This window comes from Biomphalaria glabrata, chromosome 15 (genome assembly GCF_947242115.1).
Source record: "Biomphalaria glabrata chromosome 15, xgBioGlab47.1, whole genome shotgun sequence".
In the NCBI taxonomy this organism is placed as follows: domain Eukaryota; kingdom Metazoa; phylum Mollusca; class Gastropoda; family Planorbidae; genus Biomphalaria; species Biomphalaria glabrata.
In genome coordinates this window covers 4826741-4854582 of record NC_074725.1, presented here as the reverse complement: position 1 = coordinate 4854582, position 27842 = coordinate 4826741, and the positions used below count along the sequence as shown (strand labels likewise).

The window sequence follows — 27842 nt, the reverse complement described above, 5'->3', positions numbered from 1 at the left end:
AGCTTGATTTTTTTTTTATATAACGACCTTGACCTTGTCTATTTCAAAAACTCTTCCGACCCCCTCTCTTTACATTTCTTGGGTTTTATTTTTTCTTCATGTTCCATTATATCAGCACCACATTTCTTCCTATCGATTTCTCTTTTTTTTTCCCTCTCTTACAGAATTTTATCTTTTTAAAGAATGTAATGTTATCTTATCTTATGTTACAATGGAATTGGTTCATAAACATTTCTTGGTTTTCAGATTTCTGATGCACCGATGTCCAATGTGTGCCGCAGATCATTAGGGGAAAGGGAAGAACTGACAGAAATCCTCTTGACGTCATAGAGTAATTACGTAATTTCATTCTCCAAGTAGAAATCTTGACCAACGGTATTAGGAGCCTCCTCCATGTGTCTAGTGCAGTCTAAACGGAGGTAGAACTCGACCAAATCCAAGAACACAGTCGAAAGGCCAACAGTGCAAAAAATACTCGACGCAGATGAACGAGACCAAAAGAAGAAGGTTTAACTCTTTCTCTCCGTAATTATGTGTCCATGTTCTGATTGAATTTTTCATTTTTCACATTTGTACATTCTACCCTGTTATGATAGAACATCAATAAAATTTTTGTTTGTAATCAGAAAACGTTACTTTTGGCAAGGAATTAAATGAGAATGCTTGCTCTTTTTTAAATAGAACAAAAATTAAAGTTTATAAAACCGAAAATTAATTTAATTTAGTGGGGTCAAATCAACGATAGTATCGTTAATTAGGAGAGAAAGAGTTAATTCGTAATGAAGGGTACCGTCGAATGTCGCTCAGTGAAATGTCTACCACATTAACTAAAGCCGACCTCCTCTCCCTAAAGCTGCCAAGAGTATTCTGCATTTTCTTTCGTTACACTTCAAATCCTAGTCTTTGTTTTTAATAGTTGCGTCACTTGCGCTAAATCAAAACTATAACCTTTTGATGACACAAATAACTTTTTCGTGCTAATTCCTAATTATATCAAGCAATAATACACTTTATAGTTCAAATTCAATAATACTTGTTTCAAACAGTTTTGGCGTTATGAACTGAACAGACTGATTTCTGAGCCTGAAATAAGCTCGTCTGCTCTATTAATACAAGTTTTCAAACAGAAGTTCAAGAATGAACTCCTACCGGAAACAAATTAGATTCCTTTTATTAATGTTCTCTTCAGTGTAGAAACTCAAAGCTCCTAGAAGGCAATGTATATATAAAAAAATTACTTTTCCATGGCAACCTTGACGCACACACCACGTGACACTGGGAATGGGATCAAAGTGTAAACAAAGCAGATGGCTGGGATTAACTTTTAATTTAAAATGTAAGAATCCCCAATTACCAAACATACACTTTCACAACCATATAACTGTGGTAAAGAATCGAAGGGAACACGTGATTGTAATAAATAAAACTAAATTTATTTTCATTGATTTAAACAAAACAAAACTTAAATAGGTAGAGTCACTAGCCTATATGTTATCATTCATGAAAAGATAAATAATGATTCAAAAAAAAAAATAAACCATCGATGACGTTTCAGAGACAGGAAACACGTCATCGCTGTAAAGTGACGTTATATAAAGTCCAAAGGTGTTTTATGCACACGGGATAATGATTCGAAAAATTAGGTGGTTAAAAAAAAATCTGGGATTTTGTAAAGGAAAGAAAAAAAAAAAGTTGGGCTGCACAATCTGGTCATCTTTGGTTGACGGACAATTTCTCTACAAACACTCCGGGTAGAACAAGGTGAAGGACGCACACCATGCAAACAAAACAAAAAAAAAAGTAGCTTACTATGAAATGCGTTCACAATATCGTTCAGAACTAAAGAAATGACTTCTTCAATACTTAATCCAACACTTATATCCTAGCGCATGAAGTGTTCCTATCAGTAGGCCTAATGTTAGTAGGCTACGTAAAAGATCGTTCCAAAATTAGACTTAGACTACAACTTTTTTTTTTTTTTGGAAGAGAATAAATACATTGATAAGTTAACTATCTTATACGTTCCTCTTATCTTATGGCTTACACTTGTTCTTTTAACAAATTAAAACACTTCTCACTTTTTGTCTCGTTTCTTTCTTCAGATTTTTAAATATTTTTTCGTGACTTCTGCCAAAACTGCCAAACTCGATTGTGACTATTTCAACGCAAGAAGTTCGCAAAAATAGAATGGGAGAAACAAAAGGTGAGAGAGAAAGGTCAAGGCTGCAAACAAGTTCAAGGCAGGAAAATAAAAAAAAAAATTTGATTGGTTAAAAATGGGGAACATGGGGTTTGCTCATTTGTTGTGTTTCTTATTGGAAAAATCTAATCTGGGTCAAATTGAGGATCGAAGGGTGGAGAGAATGGAGGTTGTTAGGGTCAAGTTGTAAAACAGGGTAAGAGATTGGAGGATTGTTTTTAAAGGCTGGAGTTTGAGTCCGAAATAGGAACGGTCCGAAAGATCGTGCAAAATTTCAAAGGGAGAAAACTTTTGGGTAATGGGCTCACGCCTGTACATTGTTATTTACAATTTTTTTTTAAATACAAAGTAGGTCTAAAGAATGACCCAAAGAGTTTTGAATGTTTTGTTTCATGGCCTCCATTTGTCAACAATTTGTAACAACCTGAAAGAGACTGTAAAACCCCAGTTGGTCCCCCATTTCATAGTAATAAAATAACAACAAAAAACATGTATAAATATAAACAGTATAACAATAAAGTCTTTTGAATGTGTTTATAAAATATCAGTAACTTAATGAGCAGTAAAAGCTGAGCATCGAAAGAAGTAAAGGAACAGTATTTTCCCCCTGCTAACAGAAAGCACATTATGTCTCTTCAGTTAACAGATAGCACATTATGTCCCTTTGCTAACAGAAAGCACATTATGTCCCCTTGCTAACAGAAAGCACATTATGTCCCCTTGCTAACAGAAAGCACATTATGTCCCCTTGCTAACAGAAAGCATTTATGATCCCTTGCTAACAGAAAGCACATTATGTCTCTCCAGTTAACAGATAGCACATTATGTCCCCTTGCTAACAGAAAGCACATTATGTCCCCTTGCTAACAGAAAGCACATTATGTCCCCTTGCTAACAGAAAGCACATTAAGTCCCCTTGCTAACAGAAAGCACATTATGTCCCCTTGCTAACAGAAAGCATTTATGATCCCTTGCTAACAGAAAGCACATTATGTCTCTCCAGTTAACAGAAAGCACATTATGTCCCCTTGCTAACAGAAAGCACATTATGTCCCCTTGCTAACAGAAAGCACATTATGTCCCCTTGCTAACAGAAAGCATTTATGATCCCTTGCTAACAGAAAGCACATTAGAAAGCACATTATGTCCCCCTGCTAACAAAAGGCAAAATTGTTCCCTTGCAAACAGGAGGCGCAACTGGCAAGAATATTGTGAACGCAGCTTAAAGCTAACGCCATTAAAGCTTCTTCTTTTTTTTCTGCGATGAAGTAAAATTTACTTCTTTTTGCTTAAATTACGTAATGCACTACACACACACACATGTAACCACGCACGCACGCACCGCATTCTAAATATAACGTGCATGCATATCCCGTAAACATCTCTCTCTCTCTTTTGAAATCAATTCACCCATCACTTTCCCCCAACATCCATATCACCAAAGTTTAAGACCTTCCATAATCATGTGCAGCCTCGTTTTGAACTATACACGTTGTAGACGAGAAAAAAAAATTTATTCAAACAAATCAAGTTTAAAAATTAATTTAAAATATCTTTCCATTTGATATTTAGCGTAAGCTCTTTCAATAATGTAAAAAAAAAAATACATCCATCTTTATGAAGTGAAAGTCGGGTGATACTGCTAAGTCATTAATGATCTTATAGATTTGTTTCGAAATATAAAAAAAAAGAGGAATACATGATTGAGAATCGGTTTAAAGTTATGTATGAAGCACAAAAATGTCTTCAGCACTTTGCTGTACCACTCATCACCTTTGCTTTAAAAGTCTGGTCTACTTTTGATTCTTGGGGCCCAACATTACTTTGTTAATAAAATCTGGAAATAGAAAATAACAAAAAAAAATTGAAATAATGGAAACATAGAATATAATTCTTAAAGCCTAACCAATAAAATTATTTGTCCATACTCAGGTAGAAATGTGCAGAATATATAAGATTAAGAATATTTTCAAGTTCAGAGTAAAATCGAAACTCATCGGTGTAGAAGATCGACTTCTTTGCAGAATACGTGTGTATGTATGTCTATTATAAAGTGGGACGTCCTAATTCAAGTCAAAAGTCTATGTGAGACAGCAATACAGTGTGCAGGGTGTATAATAAAGTAAAAAAAAAATAGATTGGGTGGTCTCAGACAGAGAGAGAGAATGAGAGAAAGAGAAGAGAAAGGAGAGAGAGAGAGATGGTGAAAGAGAAAGGAGATTAAGAGAGTATAATAGAGAGCGGGGTGGGGCCTTTCCAGTTTAACGTAACAGTTAGTAGAATTCAAGGGTTAGAAATGTATACAAGAGGATCATTCAAATTGGGGACGTTTTATTAAAGTTGAAAAAAAAAACAGCTGCAGACGTTCCAGCCAAAATAAACAATAGATAGCCCAGGAACAAATCAACGGGCGTAGCATAAAATACGACAGACAAACAGGAATATAATGTATCTTATCTTACAGAGATAGCTTTATTTTTATTAAACACAAACCATTAAAAGGTTACATAAAAAAAATAAGTAATTATAATGTAACATTGACATCTCCCTACGACAGAGATACATCTCCGTCTCTCAGATCGTGGGGGCACCACGCATTACCGGTAGACCATCTCTTTCCATTCCAGTCCTCTACCGGGATTATGTCTCTTACAGTGACAGGCCTGTCTTTGAGAATCCTGTGCATCTCTTGATATGAAGGCACGGTGGTACTAGCTTGCATTTTTTTGTACAATGGTCAGAATATCATTGTGGGGGCCTGATGGCCAGTGTGATTCTGTTTTGTTATAGTAACAGTTTAATATGGTTTATCTATATGCCAATTATTACCTTCGTACTTGACATTGCCATCAAGGTCAATTGTGATGTCAGTAAGCTTAATGATCTCATCCACCTGTTCGTCGGAAAGTCTCTCCCCTGAAAAAAACGTAGAATGAGTGCACCATGGGTAATAGTTTTCTCTGAAAGGGTTTGTGATGATATAACTGTCTAAGACTAAGACTGCTTTATTGATCCTTATTGAAAATTTGTTGTGCTTACAAGGACTCTTCTCAAATAAATACAACGACCAAAACATTCTCATAAATAAAACAGACACAACTTAAAGAGTTCATTGAGTGACTTGATCCCTGCATTACAAACAAATTTCGTTTGACAAATTCAGCGAAAATTGTGCAAGCAAATACCAAAGTTAGATCCTACAAAACATATTTGTTCCTTTACGACGCAATACAACCTTTTCGTAAATGATTTAACAGGCGCCTTACCCATAGCTGTGAGCAAATGCCTCATTTCAGCTGCGCTGATGTAGCCTTGACCTTCTCTGTCGAATGATTTGAAAGCCTCTTCGAAATCCCTGAAAGTGCCCCATTCTTTGACGTTCTTTGTTTGTTTGTAGATGGCGAGAAACTCTTCGTAAGAATATTGTTTCTCACCTGACATAGAACAGCAAACAAAAATATAAATTATTTACTCAAGTCTATTACTAGCCGTGCTGACGCAATCACAACAATCGAAGTATTAGAATGTATCAATGGGATCTGTGTTTAAACTATTAATTATTTTTTTTAAAGCATAACAGTTTTCTCTTATTAAATATCTTTTTGTTTTGGGGGGGGGAGAAGTTAAATGAGAGAAAGATCTTGTGCTGCTTTTAAGCGATCAACAAATACAAGTCTGCTCGAGTCAAATCTTGAATCGTAAAATTCATAGCTTCCATCCGGATTTGAACATGAGCCTCACACCTCCCCTTTTTTTAGGTAGCCTAGCGATTCATTTCACTCGTCTAAATGCCAATTTATGCACCCAGATTTGACTTTATTTTTGCTAAGTAATATACAGTTTAAAATAATAGAAATATTGTATGAACAGTTTTCATCCATAATTCATGATACGCTTTTTCTTTCCTATAAATCATTTTAGAGTAATAATCTTTGAAATAGACTAAGAGTGAGTGATTTACCTGGTTTGTCAGTGCCACCCCAACCCTTGATGAGAGCTAGGGTTGGGTTCAATTCAACACATCGCAACAAGTCGCCGACCTTGACAGCGTCAATCAGACCGTCCCTTCCATCCCAGAAGTCGAACAAGTCAAAAACGTCTCGGACATCTGAAGCAAACATCAAAATAACAAAGATAGAATAGCTAAACATATATTTACATGTACATGTGCATGTAATCAGCCAGTATCCATCATAATATGCTTTCATATTTCACTATATAGAGTGAATCCCCAACTAACTTTATTAAATTTGCATAACTGATTTATACATTTAGAACGAGTCCCGCGAGCAAAGCTACTCTGCCTCATCGTGGCGCTCGTGTGGAAACGACCATTAGAGGAAGTGGTTAGGCCAAATGGGTAGCAACACAGGACTCCCGTGGGGATGCCCACGGGTAGACGAGAGTCGACAAATTGCTTGGGCGGAGTTGAAAAAAAGGCCCCACAAACCTGACACAAATCCATTCGCCGTTCCTCACGGGACCGTTACATAAATGGCGAGTCCCCCACAGTTAGCTTGGTAAAACCAAGGAAAATGGCGGAGGCTCCCGGTGCCCTCGCCTTCGGCCATGTTCAGCCAAGCATGCGTCGGGGGCCAAAGGCATTGGAAACAGCAATGCTTTACATAGGCGTTGACTCGGGTCTCTCCCAAACAGAACTGTGTTCTCATAGGTTTTTTTTTTTTTTTTACTATTTGGCGTTCAAATATGTTTTTTTTTCCAACTTAGAGCTCGAAGAGCCTTCGGCTCAGCTCTTGGACGATCAACAAGAACGAGTCCTACTTTTTATCAAACCTAAGAGGTGACCCTATGTGAAAGCATTTAGAAATTCGGAGGAACGAACACCTTGTTGAGAATATTTCTATATTCTTACGATAGACCTAAAAAAAATTCATTTAATATTTCTTCATCTTTTTATTAATTTATTTTTTTTTTATTTTTTTTTTGTTTTTTTTTTTTAAAGAATTTTTTAAAAATATAACTTGACATTATTACTATATTTGTGAGATTATACGAGCCATTGAAATACACAGATACATACATACGTAAAGGTATTGATGTTTACAAATAAAAGTTGCAAAATATCTTTCACATTAATCTTTCTGGAGCTTATTTGTACAAAGCTTACATTAACTCACTCTGTCTGTCTGTCTGTCTGTCTGGTAAAAAGTTTTTACACACTATTTATGTTTTTATATTTAGTCATTTTATTAAGTGCTAAACACTAGGAAGTAGTAGAATTGTGGAATTCGGATACATCTTAGGCTGCTAATAGTGTTATTACGTAAACACATGTTAGCATCAGACATTGGCAGACAGTTCCTACTCAACACCCACTGGATAAAGTGTAAAACAATCTTAGAACTAGGTTAAAGGTATGTGCTGACGCTGGAAGAAGAGGAGGAAGATTATGAATAACAAACCAGGAGCTAGGCCTTAATGGAACTGAAATGCCTTCCAGGTTAGCTCAGCAGAGGGCAGGGGCAAGCAATCTGCGAGGTGTAAGCAACAAGACGGCACACACGGGATTGAATGGCACGAGCCTGTTAGACACGAGACTTGAGCACGTGCGTATTGCACGAGCTAGGTGTGCTGCAGGAAAAGTTTGGCTTCAACAAAAAAAAAATTAAAGGGGAATAATTTGTTGTTTTTTCTCTCTTCATCGCAGATAATTATCAGACACTCTAATACCGAGAATTATAATTTAAACACAAAGCGCGTGCATGAGAGAGAGAGAGAGAGAGAGAGAGACAGACAGACAGAGACAGAGAGAGAGATTTTTTATGAAAAGGGGTTGGGGGTTGGGGGTTAGGGGGGCAAAAAATATGTCTAGGATGCGAACAGAATTCCCTCTAGACTGGTGGTGAAGAGAAGCCATATTGCTAAATTTAACATGACCTACGTCTCGTATTTATTTTACAGCTAAAACAAGCCATAATTAGAAATATATCACATAAATGGATATTCATCATCATCATCATTCCTTTGAGTTCCTCATGGAACATAGGGCCTCGACATAAACACGCCACTCTCCACGGTCTCTTGCTAGCTTTTTGATGGTGTCCCAGCTCTTCCCGGTCTTCTCTGCTTCTTCAAGTACACTGCGTCGCCATGTTCTTTTTGGTCTTCCTCTGCGTCTTGTTCCCTGGGGGTTCCACTCTATGGCCTGCCTAGCTCTGTTGCTGGTATCTTTTCTAAGGGTGTGACCAATCCATCTCCACTTCCTCTCTAAGATCTGCACTTCTATATTTTTCTGTCCACTCATCTCCCATAGTTTGGTGTTTTCTACTTTGTCATATCAGTGTATTTTTAGGATATTTCTCAGGCATCTGTTGATGAAGGTCTGTATTTTTTTTGTTGTGGCTTCAGTTGTTCTCCATGTTTCAGAACCATACAGTAGGACAGCCTTGACATTAGAATTAAAGATTCTTAGTTTAGTCTTGTTTGAGATGTAAGGAGATTTCCAGGTTGGTTTTAGCTGTGTAAATGTCTGACGTGCTAGATTTATACGGCGTTTAATGTCTTCATCTGTTGGATATTACTAGTGTAGAAAATGTAGAAAGAAGAGAGAACATTTGTAATTTAATTGTAGCCTCTAGTGGCTACCCAAAAGACTTCTGACTTCTGACTTTTGACTCCCGCTAATTGGTCCTTCGTCGTCTGGGAATGCATTTTTAAATTCAGTAATAACATCATCCCATCTTATCTTATCTTATATAATACAGACGTTACTTCAAAAAAGAAGATGATTACGTCCAACGCGTCATGCATTTAGTCATGGATATTAACCAATGACCTAAATTCTCTAGTTAGCTCAGGCAACCCATTCCATGCTCTAATAGCAGCATACCAGCATTCAATAAAAATGTATTTAGGTACATTTGTACTGACTTCTCTAAATTTAGGACGAGCTATTATTTAGCTCTATATTTATCGCTAGCTCATCGGATGCCCGTTTCTGCTTGGTATATTTTTATTAGTGCATTAATTAGTACAAAGAAAAGAAGTCTTACAGTCAAACCAGTACATTGCCAAAAATATCATGGGGAAAAAATTCCTAAGTAAATAAAAAACTTTGAAGACAATCTTAGCGAAATAATAAGCTACTTCGCGTGATAGCTGGGATTCTTTAGATTAACTCTTTCTCTCCGTATTTATTTACCACATTCTAGTGGAATCAACGTTGGTATCGTCAATTAGGAGAGAAAGAGCTAAGGCAGTGAGCTTCATAGGTAGTTGAGTATATCAGATCGAAAGGATACGTGGTGGCTATTTAATCGTGCGGTGCAGTTTCTAGCCCAGTTCTGAGTCGGTCACTGTCTGATTGGTGTTTACTATAGACGGTTTCTAGAACACTATGACACACGGTGACGCCGCTGCACCGAGGGCGAGGTGACAGTAGACCACATTCTTTATGAATGTCGCGTTCTGCATGAGGGACGATAGGGACAAGGATTTGAGAGAGAGAGAGAGTACTGGTCCAAGTGCGGCATTAGGGCTGTCCTTGTACGGGGGACAAGGCGACCTTACAACTCACTGCCCGCTTCCTTTCACGTGCTCTAAGGGAGTAATCTCAGCATGATTAGTTACTAATGGAGTGTATGATACTTCGCGAGGACGTGATTTAGACATATGAAATTGAAAAAAGCTTCGATTTAAAAACGTTATTTCAACACGTTTTGATTCAACAAGCTTTGATTCATTAAGTTTTGGTTCAACAAGCTTTGATTCATTAAGTTTTGATTCAACAAGCTTTGATTTATTAGGTTTTGATTTAACAAGCTTTGATTCATTAGGTTTTGATTCAACAAGCTTTGATTCATTAAGTTTTGATTCAACAAGCTTTGATTCATTAGGTTTTGATTCAACAAGCTTTGATTCATTAAGTTTTGATTCAACAAGCTTTGATTTATTAGGTTTTGATTTAACAAGCTTTGATTCATTAGGTTTTGATTCAACAAGCTTTGATTCATTAAGTTTTGATTCAACAAGCTTTGATTCATTAGGTTTTGATTCAACAAGCTTTGATTCATTAAGTTTTGATTCAACAAGCTTTGATTCATTAAGTTTTGATTCAACAAGCTTTGATTCATTAAGTTTTGATTCAACAAGCTTTGATTTATTAAGTTTTGATTCAACAAGCTTTGATTCATTAAGTTTTGATTTGAAGAAATCTTACGTTACTAATATAGCACTTTAAAAAAAGTCATACACTTTTATTTCTGATTGACTTTTATAAAAAAAAAACTATGATCGCTCTAAAATGATACTATATATAGAAAGAAACTACGTCCAGAGCCCTGGCAACTAATGACTAAAGCAGGTACCATTAAAGGTGAACAGAGAAAGGAGACAACTCCAGGGTACCAATAACATATTGTTTAGATCTCGCCCAGGTTGGATAAACATTTTGAAATGAGAGCAGTTGTTGGAACCCTAGAGAGACGGAGAGGTGGGGTTTCTGGAGAAGGGGGGTGAGAGGTATACAGGTAGACGAGCAGACACAAAGGTAAGGTCATAAGACGCAATGCACAGAAACACTAAAAATACACTTTTCAGAAATGTTTCTCCTGACTTAGAAATGATAATCTAAATGTTAAGACACTTCAAATAATGTAGGCAACTACAAGAGTCAGCTACTTTAGGAGAAAAAAAAGGATTTTTAAAAACTAGAAAAGAGTTACGAATAACAAGAACATTAGAAAGAAAACAAAATTAAATGTTTACATAGAGTTTAAACAATATTCAAATCAATGGAGATAAGAGAGGAATAAGAGAATTGATACTCTCTACAGACACGCACAAGAGATACGCACCACATACACGCACGATTCTTTCAAAACAAGAAGATATTTTAATTCTCCTGCTGTGTAGGTATCACGTAAATTAACTAGTATCTATTTTTACTATCTCAGATATCCGTAGAACGTGGATAATTAACGAAAAGCCAAAAGAAAAACTACGAAAAAAAAAACAACTTAATAATAAGAACTACTGATAGAAATAAAAAATTAAAAACATTGCAGTCGAGAAGCAACGAAAGAAAGTATTGTTTATCAGGAACTGGTAGAAGGAAAAACTGTTAACTGTGGAGGCAGTGGCGTAGCTAGAGTATATGATGCCTGGTGCGGTACCTCATTTTGATGCCCTCCCCCCCCCCCCAAAAAAAAAAAGCTAACTAATTAATAACATTGCAAAACCTTACTTTTTGGTTTAAAATAATATATATTCATTAATCAAATATTGTTAATTCAAAAAAAATCACTTTTACATAAACATACTACAAGTGAATTTTACGCGCTTTCTTGCTGGCAAAAGTATCAATAATTTTATCGAAGTCAATTTATTCCACCAGCTCTTGTTCAATGGAAAAAATGGCCAAATTAGTGAGTCGTAAATTTGACATCGTTGATCGCAAGTAATTCTTGATCAGTTTAAGTTTGGAAAAACTTCTCTCGCATATAGCGACGCTTACCGCAATAGTCAAAAATATGTGAATCATGATGACGATATTCGGGACTGAATCATCTAGCTGATATTTTTTTATAAATTTCAAGAGCTCAACAGGTCCTTGTTTTGGAAGTTCAGAGGCTTCTGGTGAAACTATGACAAACCGTTGAAGCCATTCGCTCCAACAGAAATTCGTTTTTATCAATGTCGCTAGGAGTACTATCGAGATTGATTTCGACCTGAGGATTTAATAGCTGGGAAGGCGACAAAAATTAATATCTATCTGCTACATCATGAAGTTGCTCGAATCGGGTGATTATTTCTTGAACAATCCTGTCCAAGGTAGAATAAATTTCCCTTCGTAGCTCTTCTTTGTGTGTAAGTACAGAGTCGTCACTTTTCTCACCAGGCACATTTTTCTTACGGCCAATACTTTTTTAAGGTTCTGTACTGATTCTCAGATCTGAGCACATGCTTTCGGCAAAGGTAATGCTGGCTTCAATTACTACTTTAAAATGTCTCTGTTTTTAGTTTGAGTGAGCAGTGTCGAATAGAAAATCCTTATTTTTTGAAGGTAGACTTGCGCATCATTAATTTCAGTTAATACAGGAGCCCAAAATCCAAGATAAGTGAGAAAATTAAAAGACTGAATAGCAACTAATAATCTACCTGCTTCAGATCTAGTCGATGAATTTTCATCTCTGCTAGTTAATGACTCCAGAGTTCTATAATTTTAGAAAATTTATCCTTAACCATCTTGACGGCTTCTCCTCTGGCGCTCCAGCGGGTCTCAACTAAACGTTTAAGGCTAGTTTCGGTTACTTTGATGAGGATATCCCAGCGGTGTGTTGAAGTTGAGAAAAATGCGTGTAAACGGTCCAGTGTACCAAAAAATGTTACCGAATCGACTTCGGCTTCAGCAGCTCGAATTCCTGCTAAATTAAGAGAATGGTTTGAGCAGGCAATGAATAGTGCTTTGGGATTGACTTCTAGAATACGTTTTTAGACACCGTAGTTTTGACCTTTCATGACCGCAGCATTATCATAGCCTTGACCATTATGTCTAATACATCCGAACGCAGTTTCTCTAGAATCATCTCAGCGATTCCAGCAGCATGCTTGTCCTTTGCGTCGATGAAGTCAATAAAAGACTCACGAACCTGCACCCCGTCATTATCCATGACAACGTACCGTAAAATTTGGGAAGTTTGATCCAGCTTTGAGATGTCAGGTCAAAAATAATAGAGAAATATTTGGCTTGTTTTACTTGCTGTATGATTTGTTTTTTAACGTGATCCCCCAATATTGTAATAAATTCATTTTGTATTTGTGGAGACATGTATGTATTCGGTCTGGAACAAAGCTTAGTTCAAAGCACATGCTCCCTCAAGAGTGGATCGTACTTTGGTAGTAATTTTAATAAATCCAAGAAATTGCCTTGATTTTGCCCTTCCAACACTTCTTCAGCTCGCTCGCGATGCCCACGGAGTGCCAGATTTTGCTTTGAGAGAAAACGAATGATGTCCAACATTCTCTTCAGGCAGTCTCTCCAGGTTTTCGTCTCTTGTATAATCAAATCTTGGGCCATGTTGTCAATATTGTTCCCTACTCTCAGGCGAACTTCAAGTTCCCTCCAAGCAAGCGATGACTGAATGTGAGCTCTGCTGGTCTCATTTTTTTTCTATTTTTAGTTAGTTTAAAAAAAAAGCTCGTAGAAAACAAAGGTTAGCTTATTTAAAAATATTGACATTACAATAGAATTATTTCCAAAATTAAACTATAAAGAATCATTAAGAAATGAATAAACTAAGACAATTGCTTAGAGCTAGAGTTTAGTAATATATTTGTAAACTCTATATCTAGATTAAACCAGTGGACCAAACAATGAAGTAAAAAAAGGTTGGTCTATCTTCTTCTTCTTCTTTATATTACAGAGCATTGATCAGTGTAGTAACAACATGTGCCGTGTGTCCGAAATAAATCTTGTAAATTAGATTCTATAGCTTACATTGTATTGAAGAAATAGTCAAGGATATGAAACAAAATTTCGACATGACTAGTTTAAAAATCGTTAGTTCATGTTTAAAATAAAATGTTTATTTTTGTTCGTGTCCATACAATTAGTCGTTTTTACTGAAACGCTCAGGCAAATAGGAAAATAATACACACTGGGGGAATTTTGGGGCCCCTCACCACTTGGTGCCCTGTGCGGCCCGCACCACCCGCACATTGGTAGCTACGCCACTGTGTGGAGGATTCATAGTTTATACCATATCTATCTATCTATCTATCTATCTATCTATCTATCTATCTATCTATCTATCTATCTATCTCTCTATCTATCTATCTATTTATCTATCTATCTCTCTATCTATCTATCTATCTATCTATCTATCTATCTCTCTATCTCTCTATCTATCTCTCTATCTATCTATCTATCTATCTATTTATCTATCTATCTATCTATCTATCTATCTATCTATCTATCTATCTATCTGTCTGTCTGTCGGTCTGTCTGTCTATCCATCTCTCTCTCTATCTCTCTATCTATCTCTCTATCTCTCTATCTCTCTATCTATCTCTCTCTATCTATCTATCGCTCTATCTCTCTATCTATCTCTCTATCTCTCTCTTTATCTATCTATCTATCTATCTATCTATCTATCTATCTATCTATCTATCTATCTATCTATCTATCTATCTATCTATCTATCTATCTGTCTGTCTGTCTGTCTGTCTGTCGGTCTGTCTGTCTATCTATCTATCTATTTATCTATCTATCTATCTGTATCTATCTATCTATCTATCTATCTATCTATCTATCTATCTATCTATCTATCTCTATAATAAGAAGGGCGATTTTGGTTAGAGATTGTGTCTTTTCTACCGTCCTTGGGTGTGTTATTATACGAGATGATATGGAGGAGACATGTAGATCTAGGTCTTGATCTACATCAGTTCAATTACAGAAGCGGCTCTACAAGGATTCAAGACCCAGGGCATATAATGTATTTTTTCTTTTCTTTTAGAAGGTTGCAAAGCAACGACACTTAGTGTATCTCTTCCAGATATTAAATAGCTATATTAGATTCCTGACAAACAGTTATACATCCCGATGCCAAAACCCGACTATTCAATGCCACTTTAGAAATGCGTTGGCATATGCGCAAATAGAATTTCCTTGATCTCTAGCTCTCTTTTTTTTTAATTTCTTTCTTGCCGTTTTTTTTTTCTCTGTCTTTTTCTGTCTTTTACCTTCTCTCTCTCTCTGTCATTCTGTGTCTCTCTTATTCTTTCTTACTTATTATTTTATTTTCTAACTATTTTATCTTGCTCTCTACTTTCTCTCCCTCTCCCTCTCTACTTTCTCTCTCTCTCTCTCTACTTTCTCCCTCTCTCTCTCTCTACTTTCTCTCTCTCTCTCTCCCTCTCTCTTTATATTTTCCTACTCTTTACTTTCTTTTTCATACCACCTCTTTCTTTCCCTCTTTCTATCCTCCTGTATCTGTCTTTTCTCTCTCATGGATTGAACATCTCCACTATACAAACAAAAATTTGTGAAATATCCAGGTAAAATTCTTTCTGCGTCTTGGAGGCTAGTTACCAATGTAGGTAGTTGGCGCCCTCCCTGAGGCAAATACTGCCTCCAACCCTCACCCCAACACGCAGCACTTTACACAGCTTCACCCACACACACACTCAGTTTTCTGTCAACGTATTTCTTCTTGAATTCTGTACGTAACGTCATGTGTTCTAAACTCAAACCTCAGACAATGGCTCACGTCTGCTATCGTTTTGTCTTTTGTTTCCCCAACACTATTTTGTATAAATAGAATTAGGTCACGTCTGTCAACAAAAAAAAATATGCTACTATAAACACTCCCAAAATGCAACACCATTTACATCAGAATATTAATTTCATTCGAGAGCTTTTGTTTGTACCTTCTGCCCGTAGTTAATTTGGGTCACTAACATTTCATAATGTACACAGTACTACGACTGAATGAATCTAAAAAGTCCATCATATTCCCTCTGTGATGTTGACAATAGTCAATATCTGCTTGATGAGCTAGTGCGACGACGTTTTTGTAAACATTTAGACAAGTACTGTAGAAAACAATATACTGATCAAATGGCTGCCTGGTCGTGAGACTAAGACTAAGACTAAGACTAAGACTAAGACTAAGACTAAGACTAAGACTGCTTTATTGATCCTTACGGAAATTTGTTGTGATTACAAGGACTCGTTTCTCATATAAAGACAACACAACGAAAAATACACATAAATACAACAGACAACATAAAGAGTTCATTCAGCGACTACACACAGGTATCTTGGTGCATTTCATGTTCCCTGATCAATGAGTGGCGGTGATAGAGTCTGACCGAGTGAGGTACGAACGAGTTTTTGTACCGCTCCGTTCTTGTTTTGATTGACAGCAGTCGCCCACTTCGCGACGACCTGGCGTAGTTCTGATGGAGCGGGTGGCCGTTGTCTTCCAAGATTTTTTCGATTTTTCTTAGGCACGTTTGTTCAAAAAGTTCCTTTAAATGTGGTAATGTTGTGAGTGTAATTTTTGATGCTTTTTTAATGATGTTTTCTAGACGTTGCAACAGTTTAGATGAGGCGTTGCCTTGCCAACAACTTATTCCGTATGTTAGCAGATTTTGTACAGTCGCGTCGTAAAATGTCTCAAGGATCTTCTTATTTAATTTAAAACTGTTGAGTTTGTATAGAAAAAAGAGTCGCTGGGCTGTTTTCTTTGTCAGAGTTCCAAGGTGGTCTTCCCATGAAAGCTTGTTGTTGATGATAATGCACGCGCGCTGGGTTGTCGTTTGGTCGTCTTGTTGGTCCCGGGTTCATACCCAACCGATTGCTATCCCCCCGCCGCCCTGCGGTTTGGATTAGAAAAAAGTTTATCATCAACTCTGAAGAAACATCGAAAACGTGTCAATCATTTTACAAACACCTGATCTATATCTACATGTACAATATCCATTGACAACATCTTTTAATTTATATAAAACGCGGCTAATTATTACAATATAGAATACGAGTGCTTTTTGTCTAACCTAAACAATATGGTCACGCCAAGAGTCTGTTGAATGAATTTATTCTCTTTTATTTAAAAGATACACTTCACATCGAAGGATTTCTTTGATTGCTCGAACTATTGCTGCGTTTATTTAAAAGATACACTTCACATCGAAGGATTTCTTTGATTGCTCGAACTATTGCTGCGTTTTATAAATACTCTAATTTTTATATCTGCCATTATATTGATGCTTTAATCATCGATTGAAGAATGTGCTATTGACATCCATGGGAGAATAGGTTCAAAAATATAAAAATTACCAGTTAGACCTTTTTTTTACAAAGCTTGTATCAACTCATTCTGACTGCAATCTTGTACACGTTATTTCTCCCACTTCCCATTCTTGGATCAAGTTGAAACTTTGCACAATTATTTATAGTCGGTGACAACATATAAATCACTAAAGCAATGTAAGTTAATCAATTAGTCGTAATTAATTGTTTGTGTTTAATTCAATATGGGTACTATGGCCTCTGCATTCTGCGTTAGTGACACAGGTGTGTTGTCCTAAATACGTTTTTTAAGTGAAGAGAGTTTGTAAAATATACATGTTTAATTTTCTCAGTTGCGTTATTAACTTTATGCAAGAATCTCAACATTAAATAGCAGAGCAATAATTATAAACCGATGCCTTTAAAATTCTCAGCTAAAGCGCATTGACTAATTTGTTCTTACGGCTCAATTTCTCTACCAAGATTCCAGCAGACATTCTAAAAAGAAGTTATTTCCCCATCTCTGGCACGATCTATCTATAGAAGCAAGTCTCGTGATCGCTTACAGTAACAACCCCCCCCCCCCCCCCCACCTTTCCTTTTTTTTTTTTTTTTATTTCTCCTTGTTCAACGGACGAGAAGCGAAACACAACTAGCAAGTTACCTGTACAAGAGTCTACGTTTGAACATGAGTCTATGTTTGAACATTTATCCACGACACTATGCCATTGTCTGACGTAGTCAGGTCTATATAAGATAAGTAGATCTATCACTGATGAGAGAGTGTGTCTAGGAAGACAAATACTACATGCCTTGCAAAAAATACCAATTACATGAATTGAAAGACCGAAGAGAGGAAGCTTACTCTTAATTAATTTACATTTTAAAAAAACGACGAAAGAAACCCCCATAGTCAAGTGGAAAACGTGAAAGAAGGGGGGTTCAAACCTGTAGAAACTTAAGATTCTCTCTCTCTTTCTCTGTCTTTCTCTCTTTCTCCTTATCAACTGCAATTACAACTAGGTTGACAATATATCTTATTACATAATTTGTATTCCTATTCAGAGCATGAACTAAACATACTAGTATACGTATGTCTAAACACAACAAAGAATGATGTTTTGATGTTTGGAAAGAAAGGTGAAATTGGCAACAGCTTAAAACAACACTTTGCCTGATAGCTGCCAACTACATTCTTAATTTTTTTTTCTACTGCTGCTAATACATAACGACGTATTAACCCTTCGCATTTTGTGAAGTGTATTGATTCTTGCTGTGGTTTATATGAATATGTTTTATACATGGCACAAACACTCTCTTTCACTCACACACTATCTATACAGTGCTTTTTTTTTAAATAGGTGCCGGTACTCAGTCATTAGGTGCCGGTACTCAGTAATTAGGTGCCGGTACTCAGTGATGAATTGCCTAACTTTTAACCAATAGTAAATTAATAATAAACGTTAAAATACACAATCAAAAAGGTGCCGGTACGCCGTACGGTTTCTTACCGTCACAAAAAAGCCCTGTGGATAAAGGCACATTCCTCGTTCCATATGCTAGGACAAATTTGTACAAATGCTCCTTCTTCCCTAGTGCTATTAGAGCATGGAATGGGTTGCCTGAGCTAGCAAGGAAAACCAGTGACTCGGCGGAGTTTAGGTCATTGGTTAATATGCATGACTAAATGCATGACGCGTAGGACGTAATCATCTTCTTTTTTGAAGTAACGTCTGTATGATATAAGATATATATATATATATATATTTATATTATATATATATATATATATATATATATATATATATATATATACATATATATATATATAATATGATCATCTTTAACTACGAATGAGAAGCCTTTTTTTTTATTCCAAGTGCTTCCTGCACTCTTAGCATCAGAGATCTGTGATACAGGAAGAACAAAAAAAAAGGACTTAGCATGAGTGAACAATAAATCGAAAGGCCTCTCCAGCCTCATAGCTAGCATTAGTGAACAATAAATTAAATGGCCCTTCCAGCTTCATAGCTAGCATTTGTGAACAATAAATTAAATGGCCCTTCCAGCCTCATGACTAGCTTGAGGGAACAGTAAATCGAAAGGCCCCTCCAGCCTCATAGCTAGCATTAGTGAACAATAAATTAAATGGCCCTTCCAGCCTCATAGCTAGCATTAGTGAACAATAAATTAAATGGCCCTTCCAGCCTCATGGCTAGCTTGAGGGAACAGTAAATCGAAAGGCCTCTCCAGCCTCATAGCTAGCATTAGTGAACAATAAATTAAATGGCCCTTCCAGCCTCATAGCTAGCATTAGTGAACAATAAATTAAATGGCCCTTCCAGCCTCATAGCTAGCATTAGTGAACAATAAATTAAATGGCCCTTCCAGCCTCATAGCTAGCTTAAGAGAACAATAAATCGAAAGGCCTCTCCAGCCTCATAGCTAGCATTAGTGAACAATAAATTAAATGGCCATTCCAGCCTCATAGCTAGCATTAGTGAACAATAAATTAAATGGCCCTTCCAGCCTCATGGCTAGCTTGAGGGAACAGTAAATCGAAAGGCCTCTCCAGCCTCATAGCTAGCATTAGTGAACAATAAATTAAATGGCCCTTCCAGCCTCATAGCTAGCATTAGTGAACAATAAATTAAATGGCCTTTCCAGCCTCATAGCTAGCTTGAGAGAACAATAAATCGAAAGGCCTCTCCAGCCTCATGACTCTGTATATACACATTACATTCGGGTCTACGTGTGGAGACGACATACCACATACCTAAGTTTTCATCATTTGTTCGTAAAAAAAAATGCTAGTTATTTCCCCATTCTTTGTTTGACCTTTTACCTTACGAAGACTTCCTGTTTGATTGTTTACTAAGCAGATGTCTGTTTCAAAACTCCTAGATAACTCTTGTGTTTAACATTAGCCAGTTTCCCTTCTGCCGGAGGTCAAAGGGCGATCAATCGATAGGTCACAGAAGCAGAGGTAAACATCTGTTTGAACTGGTACTAAATTTACCTTTACGTAAATCACGGGAGACGAAACTGCTTTGAAGTGACTGACGTAATAGGTGACAAGAGGCGGGAAATTTTAGTACAAAAGTAACGAAAGTGTCCAAACGATTTCGTTTCATATTTCTGTATAAACTCGAATGCTAAAAAGAGGTACTCAATGGTAGAATAAATAAAAATATTTACCAAGAATACATACAAATTTAAACCATAAAATTAAATTACAAATTGTAATACAATAAAAGCTCAGAAAAAACAAAGTTAAAGTAACATCCCCCATTCTATTTGATGAGACATATACATAAAAGGGCCATTTCTTAAAGGCACATTCCTCGTCCCATATGCTAGGACAAATTTGTACAAATACTCCTTCTTCCCTAGTGCTATTAGAACATGGAATGGGTTGCCTGAGCTAGCCAGGAAAACCAGTGACTTGGCCGAATTTAAGTTGTTGGTTAATATGCATGACTAAATGCATGACGCGTAGGACGTAATCATCTTCTTTTTTGAAGTAACGTCTGTATTATATAAGATAAGATTTCATTACGAGTGCCATTAGATCATGGAACAAGTTGCCAGAAGCGATGACCTGGTAGAGTTTAAACTTCAAGTTAACATGGACGACTAGAACCAAGCCAGAACCTAATTATTTGTATTATTATATTGTTTGAAACGAACGAGCATTTATTCTCTGGCGCTGCCAGGGTCGAGCTTCGTTAGAGAGAAACAGAATTCATGGTAGTCCCTATCTCAGTGTCCACTTGAGAGTTTTCTGGTGATGTGGCAGGTCTGCAGCGGTACCGCCCTCTGACAGGCAATAAGAATCTTATTAGGAATGTTAAGTACCTTGAAGATATTTGTGAGGTCAGTTGTCATTATCCTGTCGGTTGATATAACAATGATGATGAATGATGTATATTGTTATTTTAGATAACTTTCCTTTCATAAACGCCAAATCGCCTAGTCTATTATTATTATAATTATAATAATAATAATAATTATAATTATTAAAGTTTCCCTTTCAGACCTTACGATCTATTGGGGCAGATGCTGTTAAGGTTACGTGTTTCTTTGACCTAAGGTTAACAAGCAGGGTGTTATGTGGCCAGCACAACGACCAACCGCCTTTACTTTCCCCAACTAAAGTCAGGTACCCATTAGAGTTGGGTGGACTCAGGGGCGCCCTAAAAAGTTGGTGAAATTTTAATTTGTCATCTAAAAGCTTTAAGTGTCATCTTTTTCAATTTTTTTTTAATGGAAAAACTTTATCAAATTTTACAGGACATCTAACGTACTTTCATAATATATACAGTGAAATGAGCACATTGTTAACATGTACACATTGTTTTTAAAAGACGAATTAAATAACAAATATTGAAAATCCTATGAATTTTAAAGACCAGGTCAGTCTGCTTTAAGCTGGGGGGAGATAAGGAAGGCGTTATCACTTCTGCTGGAATAGCTGCTCCTTATTTGGGTCACACGGACATGCGCTGTGTGGGAGAGATTATGGATGCACGAGCGTGTTTAAAGTGAGTATATCTCTATGTTTTTTTTTGTACGTACTAGTAGGTGAAAGGAAACGAATGTGTTGATACCCAAGGTTAAGGGTTCTACCATAAGTCTCAAGTTGTGAGGCTGACTACACTCGTGTTTATGCTGCAACCCCCTATAGGCTTTGTTTTGTTTTTTTAAGGCAAAGATACCATCTTGTCAAAACTATTGCATTGATCTTATTAAGCAAACGAAGCCAAAGACTAGTAAAAGCAAATGAACATTCTAAGTATCCCGCTTTTATAAACTTTTTTAATAGTGAGATACTTTCATTATGAACAAACAAAATGAACGAATTAGACTACCAGTGCTTTTAAAATAAACTTTTAAGGTCTTCTTAAAATTTAGATAATATTGAAGAATAAATTCAATCAGAAGTATAATTTCAATCAGAAGTATAATTTCAATCTGAAGTATAAATTCCATCAGAAGTATACATTTAATCAGAATTATAACTTCAATGTGAAGTATAATTCAATCAGAAGGAGCCCTATAACTTCAATATGAAGTATAATTCAATCATTTGTAAAATTTCAATCAGAAGTATGACTTACATTACACGTAAACTATTCCTCAAGAATAAAGAAGTGAATCTGCGTAATAAAGAACCTGACTTTCCATTAGCAGAAAGATATGATTTGATTAAAACATTTATTCCCTTACAAAGTGTCCTGTCCATCGAGTCATGAGTAATAAAAAAAAAAGATACATTATAGTTGTATTTCATTAGAATGTTTAAATCAACATATCAGTGACTATATGGTTAAGCCAAAGCTAAGTTAGTTTAAAGACTGCCTTAATCAACATATCAGTGAATATTTGGTTCAGCTACCGTTAGTTTAAAGACTGCATTAAGATACAATGACTATGAAAAAGGCCGTTGAGGCGTCCTCTCCTTTACACACTCACAAGAAGTTCTGCTGACCAGTTCAATGTAATCTCTTGTATGTGTTGTCATTCAGAGACATGTCGCAGTCAGATTTGGAACTCGTAAGGAGGGGGCGGGCGTCGTGAGAGGTTGATTGTTAATCCATTTCGGATCAAAAGTATGAAATACAAAATATGACATGTCGACCCTTAAAAACTTGTATTTTATTTTTATTTATTACCTTTGAATTAATTTTAAAATAGGTTTTGTATGTGTGCATACAACATCAACAAAATTTAAATAGCAAACACAATGTTACTTAGTTAACGTGGTATAACATCAGAAATAGAACCGTTACATCTGTTCCAACATATTCAAAATGACAGAGTTATAGGTTGTTGTTGTTTTTTTTAATTGACACTCAGACAATGTAAAACAATAGTGATTGAAACAGACATGCGTTCTTTCACATGTCATAAGGCATAGGTCATAAGGCATAGGCAATAGAGCACAACTCTGATAATGATTGGTTAAGATGAGCCCAATCTGTACACGTACCACGGTTAGCATTACTACCACCGAGCAATGCTTCTCATTCCCTACAAAGATCCCCATCCGAAACGGTCTCTTCAAAAGACGATCAGGTCAATTGAGAAGTAAAACAGAACCCCTGTCTGGGCGCCAAAGGACCGAGTCTATTGCACATGCGGGAATGGAAGCAACAAAAACCCTAACCCTATCCACACAACGTTCCAAAAGGGTTCGGGTTGTTTTTTATTTTTTAGGGTCGACTACCGCAAGGTTGATTTGATACGTAGAAGGAAGTTAAGGGAGTTTTCTTGAGCGTCTTAGAATACGAGCCACGGGTAAAATGATGATACAAAATGACATTTGGTTGCATCCCTCCCAGACAGAACAGTTGTCAAGAGAGGGCAATGGAGAGGAGCTTCAATGGGCTTGGAGTTCCAAGAGCCTTCGACTAAACAATATCACTACCAACCTCTAGTGGTTCTTTCTTTGACCGAGATGACTCGATACTAATCGTTATGACCTTTGATGTGGCAACGAGCTATTAGTCTAAACTGCCTACAGGTTGCGAGGTCGCAGGTAAGTGTTCAGGCCTTTTAAAACTATTGGTCCTCGGTGGGGATATAGCGATAGTAAACCTTGACCTGATCAATCCGGCATATTTTAGCGTAATTAGAATCAGATTACGCACTAGGGATGATGGATTATGAACGCGACGATAATTATTCCGTGATAAAACTAGACTAGGGGGCGTGATTATCTTGTGTGGTGCCCCAAGGTTCAACAGACTAAGAGATAAGTGAGGGGGCGTGGTTATCTTGTGTCGTGCCCCAAGGTTCAACAGACTGAGATAAGTGAAGGGCGGGGTTATCTTGTATGGTGCCCCAAGGTTCAACAGACTAAGATATAAGTGAGGGGCGGGGTTATCTTGTGTGGTGCCCCAAGGTTCAACAGACTAAGAGATAAGTGAAGGGGCGTGGTTATCTTGTGTTGTGCCCCAAGATTGTAAGATCTGAAAGGGTTACTTTTAATGTTAAACTAGAGTTAGTATATTCACCCTACAGATTAGGAAAACAATTAGTGCTTAGACTTCACGTGGACCAAATCTAGATACTGAAAGAAGACACAGACTCCATCTCTTAATTAGGAACAAACTGTTGCATAGGTCATGATCAGCTCAAGCGTTTGTTATTATTAGTAACCAGTGTTGTTTTTTTTTAATTAGGTGCCGGTACTCAGCATTAGATTGCCTAACTTTTAACTACTAATAAGTTAATAATAAACGTTAAAATAAAATAAAAGTAATACTTTTCCCCCCACATTGAAAAAGGTGCCGATACGCCGGACAGGTACGTACCGTTACAAAAAAAAGCACTGTTAGTAACTATTTGTTGTGATTTTTGCAGTAAAACAACGTTGATAACATGACAATATGACAGAGAATATAGGTATAAATATATCGTCTGATATTAACTAACCTTCAAGCTCTTCTTTGGTGAGTTCAGACATTCTGTATTAAATATATTTTTGTGAACACCAACAGACGGAAACTTGTCTTTTCTTGTCAACTGGAAGAAAAAGAAGAAAGATTGCAACATAATACATAACGTCTAGTTACTAAATAAAAAGGTAGATTTCATAGTATTGTATGGTCAATGGGAGCGTGGTGGTTAAGGGATTAAGCTCTTTGCTTTCAGTTCGATGTGTCTCAGGTTCGAATCCTGATGATTTAAAATTTTTGCGTTTTCAGGGCGCCCATGAGTCCACCTAATTCTAAAGGTAGGCCTACCTGACATTAGTGGGGGGAAAATAAAGTTGGTTGGTCGTTTTGCTGGCCCTATGTCACCCTCGTTAACTGTGGGACACAGAAACAGATGACCTTCACATAATCTGCCCCATAAATCGAAAGGTCTGAAAAAAGTGTTCTTCACTTTTTTTTTATTGTTAATAGATCATGGATGCTAGATGATGGAATCTTCGTAGCGTCAAATCATTATTAATCACTTTATATAAAGGACAGCAAAGTAATTTAATGAATATAACACAAAAAAAAGTGGTCCTCTTCTGATACTATGGGAGGCTAGCTTACAAGTAAATATAATATTGCACCCAAACTATGTCTTGCTTCTGGAAAACGATGTGCTTCAGGGCAAGAGAGTGAGGCCGACCTGTTGCGCGAATCCACCTCACTTAAATCAAAATTTTCAGCGCAAGTCACTTAGTCACTTAATTATAGTATTATTATTAATTATAGTATTATACTCTGAAATAAGATGTAAGTGTTGTTTATTAATAAGACATCACTATGGATGGCTGCCTGGTCGTAAGGTATGCGCTCTGGCCTGTCGTCTCGATGATCCTGGTTCGAACCCTGCCCACCCCCCACCCCCTTCGCCGTCTTGCGGGTGGTTTGGGCTAGGATGTCATAATAGTCAAATCTGTTGGAACACCCGAAACATCTAAACAAACAAAACAATGTAAAGTACATCACGCTTCATAGAACGCAGACAAACTGTTCTTAAGCTAATTTGACGCCATGTGAAATCAAAGCAACACACGGATAAGGCTAACATGGGATCAAGATGAATTCGTCAACACTTAAAAGTTTTAACTATATTGTAAAACAAATATCACAGTGAACAAACTATCTATGTTTTAGAAAAGAACATTTAAAAAGTAAAACTTGTTAATTTTCTGAATAACTTATTTTGCATCTACTAGTCAGCCCATGGTCCTTAACAAAGTCATTACTTCTTACAAGTAAAACTTCAGTTACCACAAAACAAAAATGCTCTACTGTTATATCCAAATGTCTAATTACTACAAATGTGTAATATCCGGCTCTAGAAGTCTCTATAGAAATCCTATACGACCAAATAATGTTAGTTTTTTGAGAATAAAAATTCCAGCACACAAAACTCACCAAGTGGACTGCAACAGATTTGAGTGGGACTAGCCAAGGTGAGTGTGAGTTAGAAATAGAGGTTGGTGAGCAGAGAGGTACAGGGGGATGGGTTGGGGAGGGGGGGTAGAATTTACCTGCAGGGCGCTCGTGTGTGCATGTGTGGTTGTATTTGCGTGTGTGTGTGTGTGTTAGTTTAAAGCGTTGAACTATTTCAGCTACTCAGTATTCGATACTGTAAAAAATATAAAGTGTCGATTCTTAACACTTTAATTTTTTGTGCTAAAAGCGTGTAATAACCTCTTCACCTTCACCTGTCCCTAAGTCTTTTGGAAATTTGGGGCACCACACATGATCTGTTGAAAATCCGTCTCCATTCCTTTCTGCCTTTTGTCAAGATTAGAGTTTCATTCAATCAGGCCTGTCCGTTCTTTGGCATTGTCTTCTAGTTGCGTCTTTTGTCTGTCTCTCCTCTTCCTGGTTCTGTTACCTGTAGAAACGCCTGTAATGCATTGGTTTTCATAAATGACTACACGAGCAAACGAATTTTTCTTTATAAACAAAGTTTATAGTAAAAAGCTAGCTCATGACTTGTTGAGAAGCTCACCTTCACCTATCCCTTTAGTCTGTCGACCGTCTCTCCCCATATTCGTCTTTTGGAGAAATTACTAAACATTATAATCAACATTAGAAACATTACGAGATCGTTCAATAAAACTTTGAGTTAAAATATTTCAGCATTACACATTGCATAAAATCCTATTATTTCAATAGTAGTTATTATAAAGAATCAACAATAATAGATTGTGACATCATTGTGATATATCATGCTATAGTTTAGAAATATATAGGAAACAAAGCAGAAGAAAAGTCTTTATGTTCTCTTTGCAAATTAAAGCGTTACTACTATTAGCGTGTTTACCTAGTTCTTTCCTCACCATTGTCATCAGGGCCGGCCTTAGGCCACTGCAACCTATGCGGCCGATGTGGGCCCAGCTTTTTCATATGCCCAGCGCTAATTCAAAGTGTAAATTATTAAATTAAGCTATTATAACTTATAACAGGTTTCTCCTAAATTGCAAAATATACGAAAAAGTCCTGGAAATCTCCTGAAATTATTCAAATCTCCTGAAAGCTCATAAAAATGTCTTTACAAATACACAAAATTGTCATTTTGGGGTGTCATTCAATATGGTGAACAGCAATCCTACGCGCGATAAAAAAAACGACATTGTCAGCTTTCATTTAATAAAAACTGCACACACGGGTGTCAGTAAGTGTATGTGTTTTGAGTGGCTGGTAGTTCAGTGTGTATGTCCGTGTATGAAATGACCAGTGGACCTTGAGTTTACATGGTTGAGTGAACAGCAGTGTGTCAGGACTGTGTGTAAAAGGAAGTCAGTTTAGAGAACAAGTGGCTGGAGTAAAGCACATAAATAGAGACTAATACAATCATTGTGTTTATTAAAAAAAAACGAATGGAATAACATACCGAAGAAATAGAAGAATGTTAAGAGACACATGTACAAAATCAAGGGTCATGCCTGATATTTTTCTGCTTTTTGTATCCAGTCCACTTGCTATCGAATATATCTGATATATGATGAGGACAGCACGAGAAAACCTGGCACTCTACCAACATCCAAAAGCTGCCTGGCACTCTACCAACATCCAAAAGCTGCCTGGCACTCTACCAACATCCAAAAGCTGCCTTGCACTCTACCAACATCCAAAAGCTGCCTGGCACTCTACCAACATCCAAAAGCTGCCTGGCACTCTACCAACATCCAAAAGCTGCCTGGCACTCTACCAACATCCAAAAGCTGCCTGGCACTCTACCAACATCCAAAAGCTGCCTGGCACTCCACCAACATCCAAAAGCTGCCTGGCACTCTACCTATATCCAAAAGCTGACTGGCACTCCACCAACATCCAAAAGCTGCCTGGCACTCCACCTACATCCAAAAGCTGCCTGGCACTCCACCTACATCCAAATGCAGCCTGGCACTCCACCTATATC

At 36.9% G+C, this 27842-nt stretch overlaps 1 protein-coding gene across 2 annotated transcripts; it reads right to left on the bottom strand.

Moving 5' to 3' along the window:
• Positions 1-1411: 1411 nt before the first annotated feature.
• LOC106066690 (myosin essential light chain, striated adductor muscle-like) lies at positions 1412-25941 on the bottom strand. 2 transcript variants are annotated; one of them, XM_013225765.2, is made up of 6 exons: positions 25844-25941; positions 24399-24488; positions 6162-6308; positions 5467-5634; positions 5030-5116; positions 1412-4037 (listed from the first exon to the last, which is right to left on the bottom strand). In XM_013225765.2, exons 2-6 carry the CDS (start codon positions 24427-24429, stop codon positions 3994-3996), a joined length of 477 nt encoding a protein of 158 aa, XP_013081219.1. In that variant the 5' UTR covers positions 24430-24488; positions 25844-25941; the 3' UTR covers positions 1412-3993. The 2 variants fall into 2 exon arrangements, with proteins under 2 accessions (XP_013081219.1, XP_013081220.1); XM_013225766.2 differs by lacking the exon at positions 25844-25941 and adding an exon at positions 25697-25843.
• Between the last annotated feature and the right edge of the window lie 1901 nt (positions 25942-27842).